The sequence below is a fragment of the Theobroma cacao genome, chromosome 5 (assembly GCF_053813885.1).
Source record: "Theobroma cacao isolate CCN51 chromosome 5, ASM5381388v1, whole genome shotgun sequence".
Classification (NCBI taxonomy): Eukaryota; Viridiplantae; Streptophyta; class Magnoliopsida; order Malvales; family Malvaceae; genus Theobroma; species Theobroma cacao.
The window spans coordinates 31,761,607-31,770,622 of record NC_142643.1 but is presented as its reverse complement, the minus strand read 5'-3'; the positions used below and the strand labels follow the sequence as shown (position 1 = coordinate 31,770,622).

Genomic DNA, 9,016 nt, shown 5'->3' with positions numbered 1-9,016 from the left:
ATAATGTGACATTCACTTCAGGAAATAGATAGATTTATAACTATGACCATAATTATTAAATGATATCGCATTCACTTTAGGGAATGGATAAATTTATAAAATTTTTTATTAGCAACTTGTTTGTCACATTCACTTCAGGGAATAGACATTATGATTTTTCATTAATAGCTATATAATAGCAAATTCACTTTTCAATTAAGAGATAAAATATAATATATACTATATGATAGTAAAATTCATATTTAGGTTGATTTTAAGAAAATAAAAATACTAAAGAGATATCAAGTCACTTACTTGATTTTGTTACAATAAAAAATTAAAGACCAACCATTGAAATCCTTTTAAAGCTTTTGAGATGATGAAAATAAAGTAATAGCAACACTTACTTGATTTGCTAAAACTATAAATCAAAACTGAATCATTGAAATCTTTTTGAAACTTGAAGATGATGAAACAAATAATTCCAAAACTTGAGAGATCCGAGAAGATCGTGCTGAGAATGTGTTATGAAAAATAACTTAAAAGAATAAATAAAGATAACTGAAAGAACAATTTAAGAGAAGAAACAAAGTAATGAGGGGGAAAAGAGATCTTATTGAAGTATATATTTACAAATGAACTGAGGGGGCCTACTTATAGACAAATAACTCCCTTATCTTGATAAAATTTACAAGATGAAGATAATACTTAGAAATTAGATGGATTAAATTCTAATCTAATCTAATTTACATCAAATCTAGATATAGATAGAATAAATGGATATTTACAAAAATATTCATAATATATCCAACTATTTTTAAAAATGCCTTTTTCTTGAAAGTAACTAATGGCTCTTAATGAAGTTTAATAGAATACAAAATTAATGAGTCACATAAATTATAAAATAAAAAATTTCCTTCAAATATAGGGCTCAAGCATTAATTAAAATATCTTTCAAAAAATATAAATAAAGTTTTTTTATGTGATGTTTTAGATATTCAAAATAAATTCAAATATTAAATTTATTGACTTTGAATTCCATCTTTAAGAGTTTTCAATCTAAACCTTCAATGCTAATCAACAATTTTCATAATATTCCGTATGACTGATATTTTGTTATTTATTTATTTAATAAAATAATACATTAAAATAAAAATATTAAAAAGTAAATAATAAAAACATAAACTAAATGGAGTCCAAAGAAATTAAACAAATAAATTTCAAACAAAAATACCAATTCATGGCATGCTTTAGAAGAAGGGTATAATGGTAATATGAAAGAAGCGCAGATGCATATAATGGTAAGCAGTTTCTTTGTTTCATTGAGCTTCTTCTCTTTCTCTCCATGGAGCTCGAGAAGTGAATCAAAAACAAATTAGAGGAGAATTAAATGAAGCTCAAAAAATGGCATTAATGGCAACAACACGAACCAAGCTCTGTAGGCTCTTAACCCGGACTCTAAGACCGGGGTGCAGCGCTTTAAATGGCTCGATTCGGCCAGACCCATTTAACTGCAGCTTCTCTTCAGCTTCATCTGCTGCAGCTATGGCTCCTCAAAGAGAGGCTATGGGATTGGAAGTACTGGGAGTGAAAGACTATGAGGATTACAGGCGGTCTCTTTATGGAGAGATCACTCACAAGGCTCTTCTTGTCGACGCTGTTGGCACTCTTCTTGCTCCCTCTCAGCCCATGGCTCAGGTCTTCCTTTTACTTGTTTCTTATATTACATTGCGGAGAGCATCTTTATGCATAGGAGCATGTTTTATGTTTCTTTTGGGTTTGCAACTTTTGTTTTATGGAGAGTTTCCTTTAACGCTCTGCCTCTTGTATCTGTAGAAATTTGATTTTGTAAATTTTATTGTGTTGGTTTCATTTGTTTTTGTTGTAGATATATAGAGAGATAGGGGAGAAATATGGGGTGGAGTACTCAGAAATTGAGATATTGAACAGATACAGAAGGGCTTATGCTCAGCCTTGGGGTAGATCTCGTCTCAGGTTTCTTCCTTTCTTTTTGTTCTTGCATATTAATTCCGTTCTCTTTTTCTCCACTTTCTTTATTGGTTGGTTCTCTTCTTAAAATGAAAAAAATCCGTTCATTTGTTTGATTTCCTCTGTCATGCCATTATCTCACTTTCTTGTTACTGCTCTGGTATCTGAGTTTATTTGGGGCAAGCAAAAATAAAGAGTTTGTGGTTCGCTTTTCTACTGTACTTGCAGCGAAAGTCATGTAACCTTAATCTGGAATCAGTAATCTAAAATCAATTTAATGAGTTAACTTCTTAAATAAAGTTCATACTCTTCACGTCATTTGTGATCCTGGATTTTGTACTCATCTTACACTTACCGTTAACTATATGTAATTAATGAGTTTCATCATGGAATCTTTCACATGACTCGGTACTATAAACGGAACATGAAATCTGGGTGGAACAATTCAGTAAAGAAGGAAATATTTCTACTGTAATAAAGGCGAAGGTTGTAGTACTTGAGACATGTACAAATGATTCACAGCTTTAAAACGCGGTGCTTTCCATGTTGCATCATATTTGAAATCAAAATTTTGTAAATTCCTCCTAGGTTTTTCTTCATCTAGGATGTATCAATGGATTTGGTCATGGGATATTACACCTCACTTGGTCATTAATCGAAAACTGAAAATGAAATTTGAGTGGAACAATTTTGTAATGAACAAAACTTTGTATTCTAATGAAGGTAATGGTAGCATGGGATCAACACCTTTTTAAGTGTGTTTTTGCATGACATTGATAAATTATTGAAAGCTGTAAAATGTGGTTTTTGCTCATAAGTGATATCAGATTCTATAAATTCTCTTCCTATATTTCCTTATCCAACATTTAATCAATTGACCACAGTCATAGGATCTTGGCATGACTTGGTTATAAACTGCAAATGGAAAATCAAATCTAGGTATAATATTTTGCTAATGAAGGAAACTTTTATATTATAATAAAATTGGTGGTCTGTGATCAAGCTTTTTATACTTGTGAGTGCCATTGATAGATGACTCTGCTCAGCCATGGTGCATAAACATTCAATAATATCTCAACTGTAATATTTGAGTATCCTCATATCACTAACATTATGGCAAAAGGTTTTTGAGCTCTTAAATGCAGCAAACCTATGTTTCTCCAAATCTTCATTTTCCTTGCAGAACTTGTATCTGACACATATTTGACGGACATGGGAATGGAGGTCCAACCCTCCAAATATAAGGGAAAACTTACAAAAAATTAAACATACTCGTATCTCCAACACTGACCTCCTGAGTCCGAGTAACACAGCAGTCAACATTCAATGCTGAAATAACCCTTTTTGTTGGGAAATTATTAATTTGATCAGATGTATGCCAGTGGCTTTGAGTTATTTTTTTATTGTATCTGAGCTTTTATGCATTTCTAGTATTCATTGTTTCTTAATTCTAAGTGTTCCATTTTAACATTTACTCAATAAAGCTTCTTAGATACTTGTTTTTGTTTAGTTGATTTTACTAGTGTATTGAAAGGGCAAACTGCCTTTTTCTCGATCAATTGTAAGCTGGGAGAATGAATTAATTTGGTTTCTAATCATCCATCTTGCTGCAAGCTGTTAACTTTTATGTTGTTTTTCATTTTCTCTTCTTGCTTTCTTTTTATGTTCCAGTAATTCCAATAGTTCAGAGTCATTTCAACCTAAGAGGGATTCATGCTTTTGGTTTCTTATGCCATAGCCCTGAAGGATTTATTAGTTTTAAAGTTTACCAGCTTACAGCTATGAAGGATTTACTTTCCTCCTGGTTGCTAATTTGATCTTGTTTTTTTTGCTTTATTGCAGATATGTGAATGATGGGAGACCCTTCTGGCAATATATAGTCAGTTCTTCCACTGGCTGTTCAGATTCTCAGTACTTTGAAGAACTTTATAACTACTATACCACTGACAAGGTAGGTTTGTTAGTATTTACCTCCTCTTTTTTGTGAGTATTTAGGTCTCTGAATATTTACCCATTGATTTTCTAAAGGCTTGGCATCTCTGTGATCCTGAGGCTGAGAAAGTATTTAAGGCTCTTAGAAAAGCTGGTGTAAAAGTGGCTGTTGTGTCAAATTTTGACACTCGGTTAAGACCTGTCTTGAGGGCGCTGAATTGTGATCATTGGTTTGACGCTGTGGCAGTGTCAGCTGAAGTAATCTCTCTCTCTCTCTCTCTCTCTCTCTCCCTCTATGTGTGTGTGTGTGTGTGTGTAAAGTCAAACATTTACCCATGCACCATTGAAACATTGGTTTACTAATACCATTTCCTCTTCAATATCTTAATCTTCATTTGTTTTCAGGACTGTTGAAATCTGGAACCTTGTATCTATTATCATTTATCATATATCCATTCGTTTAATTGACTCAATATTTCAAATAAAAAAAAGTCAAATTTCCATTCAGTTCTTTTGATATATCTGTGAGTTGTCACATTAATCTGAGGAAAGTGAAATGTGAGTTGTGACATTAGAAGATTTTAATATTAGAATCATTCCAGATGTAAAGATGTTTTATGTTTATCTAATTTTCTTTGCAATTGTGATGCTAATATTAATGAGCAAAAGTTGTATTTATAAGTTGCCAATTTTCTTGGTAACAACTTTCTTCTCTCTTTATCTAACTTCCTCTCATCTCCTCCAGGTTGAAGCAGAGAAGCCAAATCCAACAATATTTCTAAAAGCCTGTGAGCTGTTGGGCATAAAGCCTGAGGATGCTGTACATGTAGGGGATGACCGTAGGAATGATATATGGGGTGCCAGAGATGCAGGTTGTGATGCTTGGCTCTGGGGAAGTGATGTTTACTCATTTAAAGAGGTATGCTCTAAATATTTTTAATTTGAAAAAGGTCAAAGTAGAGGGTAAGGGCTAAGGAAGAAACTATGTGTGGGAGATGAAAGTTGATTGAAATTCTGTTCTCCATATTTAGATTATTTAGTGATGTTTCACTAAAAGAAAAGGAAAAGGATCATTGAATGATGTCCATAGATCCTTCTAAGAAAAAATTTATGTTTGCATCTTTCCTTGATTTCTGCTTTAATAGCCTTTGTCATTCTATGTTAACCTGTTCACCTTGGTATTTCAATCCAGAATATAGTTATTGAATTATAACCCCCCAAATTCCCTTTTCAGAATCTGATTTGGTCTGAGTACCTTGAAAGTTTACATGACCCACCAGTTCTGCTGATGCAGGTTGCTCGAAGGATAGGAGTCCAGGTCTAGAGGATCGCCGTTTATGTTACAACATGGACATAGTTCCAGAGGATCGTCCTTTATGTTACAACTTGGACGTTGTTTCATACGGGCAGGTTCTTCTAGCTTGTTCTTGGAGGTTTTGTACATAGTCTGTTGTAGTGTGTAAAAGAGAGATGTTAGGCTATACATGAGGTGAGCATTACAGACAGTTTATCTTTTCTGGTATTGCAAATAGTTGAAAACTTTTACTTCAAAGTCCTGTTGGTTATTCATCATCTAACCTTAAATATATTCCTGCAAAAGATAGTGCGTTTTGTTCGTTTGTTTTCCTCACCAGGAGGGGAAAGAAATCCGGTTTTCAGGGATCCACCGGATACAAAAGAATATGTGAAATGGGAAGTTATACATCCCAAGGGAAGGGCTGTGCAATTTTAGTCATCCATTAACGCTATTAATTGCGCTGAATGTGATCCAGAAAAAACCGAGAGCAAATGATTCAGCAGCTAATCCGACGTGCAAAGACCTCACGGCTGCAGAGTGCGTCTGTCTTCACGACACGCAACTTTAGCACCGGCAATTTCTCAGTTCTCGCTAAAAGCATCATCTGAGTTTATCTTTATCATTCATCTTTAGTTTACTATAAAAAAAAAAACTACTTTAAAAGTGCATTAGAAAATAATAAATGATATATATACTCTTAACAATTTATTAAGTTAACTGTTTTGTCCTTAATTAATCATTTTTTATTAAATTAAAATATTGACTAGTAATTTTATTTATTTTCTTATTAGCATTGAAACCACTCTTAAAATAAACTTTTCCTTAATTGATAATCTTTTTAATAAATTAAATACTGATTAATTTTTTCTATTTCTTGTTAACCGTGAACTCTTTATTAAAATAAATTATTTTTAATAAGATTTAATTTTACTCATATAAAAAACTAGGTTCTTTATTCCATTAAATAAAAAAGACTTTAAATAATTGTAAAATTTACATAGCTGCTGAGTTTCAATAATTTTTATGTCCAATTAAGGATGCTGGGTGACTGCAAATATAGAAAGATTTTTCTTAATTAATAGATTAACCTAAAAAGTTAAGACGTATTTTTTTATTTTATTTTATTAAATTCATATTTTATCTCGATAAGTATGATTTATGTTATAAATAATTGGGTAAATTCCATGCAAACCTCTTGCGGTATGATCCTTTTCCATATAGCACGTTGAGATTATTATTTTTTTCTTATAAAACTTTGTGTTTTATTTCTTTTCCTGAAAATAATAATGGTGTTAAATTATTAATTAATTTTTTTATAAAAAAGCAATAACTTCCTTTGTGTTCTAATTTATTTATTTATTTATTTAATTAAAAAAAATTAAGGCTTGATCCTAAACAGAGAATCATCAAAATGAATTTCTTTAAGAAAATGGATGCTGGCCATCACTTTCGTCAAAATTTTTAACTGCGTCTATATTTGGCCTTGCCATTCAAACTTCAATAACCAAAGATTCCACTTGTCCAAAGCCAGCAGGCTTAAAGAAGACTTCCAAGTATGTTGGGTATGTGAACTCCTTCCATATTTGTAGCACAATGAGTCTAGTCTTTCGTGTTTCTGTACAATCGTTGTGGAGAGCAACAGATCACTATAACAAATTGTATCTTAATGCCTAAGCGAGTTATTTGTCCAGAGCAGCAGATTGCGACTAGGAAGTGTATTTTAATGCCCAAGTGAATAGCAGTCCCTTTGCAATTAAAGTCATTCATCGAAAAGCTTTCACGCCTCTTCAAGATTGAAGAGGTTCTGCATCTAACGCCAAGATGTTGGCACAGGATGATAAATGGTCAGAATCTGATTAGAATTTTTCTTCAGTAAATATGCTAATAATAAATTCAGCTTTAGATCTGCCCTTACCATTGTAATCCAAGTTCAGTGCTTTTTTTTATTATTTTTTTAATAAAATCTGGCTGGAATTTTTCTGTATGTTTTTTGTTTGGACAATATAGAAAGTGAAGAGAAAAAGGGTGGGAAAAGTTAAAAAATAAAGAAACTCAAACATACGTTAAATTTTTTTATTTAAAAAAATAGAAAAAAACCAAAAAGATTAAAACACAAAGGTTTTTTTTTATATAAAACAAAGGTTGTTATTGTATTTGTATAAAAAATTAACTGACAATTTAATACTTTTACTATTTTTGGGGAAATAAGTAAAATGCAAGGTTTTATATTAAAGAAAATACCTCAAGGTGCTATGTGAGAAAAAATCATGCCACAAGGGATCTATGTGGAGTTTACCCTAGATAATTAGAAATAACACATAAAGATTATTATTTTCATATAAAACCCACTAGAAAAGGGTTTTGCAAAGAGAGCAAATAAGTTAAATGTAGTTTTTTTTTTAGTTTTAGTATATTACTACTATAATATCACTAATTAGTATACTTTCTTTATTAAATTTTTATGTAAATGATAATAATAATAGTGAATATATAATTAGTATCAATAAATATGCACTAATATAGTAATTTAATAAAGTAGAACATTATCATTTTAAATAAATAAATTTAATTTAACCTTATTATTGATTATCATTCTTCAAGAGTGGTCACCACCAAGTCCATGGCAATGAGGCATACTTCATGTTCTTCTTTGATATCGTTTTGGAACATGATTTCTTAAGGTAGTTAAATCTACAAAAATAGAGTTTAAACTCTGATACCAATTGTTAACTTAATTAGAATGAATAATCTAATAAGGGAGTGCATTGAATTTTCAAAAATCTTTTTCAAAAAATAAACTTTCAAAAGAAATATACCTAATATTAGGATAATTATAAATTCAAAAAATATTTAATTGAAAGTAAATGCAACAAAGATAAATAGTGAAGCGTGGAGTGAATTGCAAACTCAATTTATTGAGGTTTGACCATCGTCTTGGTGCCTACGTTCTCTCCCTTATCTTGTTAATAAAGAGTGGAATTCACTATTGAATTTCAATCAATGCAAATACCTTTTGAAGTTAAGATATAACTTTTCTATTTTTTAAGGCTTAGGTTAAAGGTTAATGTATAACCTCTTTATCTCTCAAGGATTTGAGTATTTGAGATACAAATAAAAAAACCTCTAATAGGTGAATATTGCTTCGTGAATACAAGTTTGCAAATAGACAATATCAAAGATAATTACAAATAATAGGAATGACAACTCAAATGGATTTAAGATCACATTTGATGGCTTTGAAAAACTAAGAAGAATGAGAAAAATTCTTGCTTTTAACTTGTTTTTTGGAGAAAACTATTCTTATTGGAAGAACAGAATGAAGCTTTTTATCCAAGTAAATGATTATGAAGTTTGGAGGATGGTTGTAAATGGTCTTTATAAATCGATGATGATAAAAAAAAGGTACATGAGTAATCAAGAAGGAAAATAAGTGGGATGCAAGCAACATCAAGATGACTCAACTTAACACCAAGGCAATGCACACTCTCTTTTGTGCACTTGGTGTTGGTGAATACAATAAAATATTTATGTAAATAAAACAAGCTTGTAAATTTTAAAAATTTCACTACTGAATAAATTTTTAATTTTACCTCATTAATAAGGTAGCAACATTTGGTGAATACATTGTTAATACATCATATATAAACCTTATTTTTATTATTTTTGAATTTTTTTTCAACATTTGTTAAAAAAAACACAATACTTGAAAGAAGCTCTTAAATTATTTAAAAAAATTTAAATGAATTTTTATTTTTTAATTATGTTCAATTTAATTTTTATATTTTTATTTTAAATTAAAATAAACTATTATAATTATTA

At 30.6% G+C, this 9,016-nt stretch overlaps 1 protein-coding gene across 1 annotated transcript; it reads left to right on the top strand.

Moving 5' to 3' along the window:
- Window positions 1-1,300: 1,300 nt before the first annotated feature.
- LOC18598765 (Haloacid dehalogenase-like hydrolase (HAD) superfamily protein) lies at window positions 1,301-5,452 on the top strand. Its single transcript, XM_007028432.3, has 6 exons — window positions 1,301-1,677; window positions 1,868-1,974; window positions 3,811-3,919; window positions 3,997-4,158; window positions 4,646-4,819; window positions 5,195-5,452. Exons 1-6 carry the CDS (start codon window positions 1,384-1,386, stop codon window positions 5,222-5,224), a joined length of 876 nt encoding a protein of 291 aa, XP_007028494.1. The 5' UTR covers window positions 1,301-1,383; the 3' UTR covers window positions 5,225-5,452.
- Window positions 5,453-9,016: the final 3,564 nt, after the last annotated feature.

Coding starts and splice junctions, on each gene's coding strand:
- LOC18598765 (XM_007028432.3), top strand. CDS start 1,384: ATGGCATTAATGGCAACAACACGAACCAAGCTCTGTAGGCTCTTAACC. Junction 1,678..1,867: donor CCTCTCAGCCCATGGCTCAG/GTCTTCCTTTTA, acceptor TTTTTGTTGTAG/ATATATAGAGAGATAGGGGA. Junction 4,820..5,194: donor ATGTTTACTCATTTAAAGAG/GTATGCTCTAAA, acceptor CTGCTGATGCAG/GTTGCTCGAAGGATAGGAGT.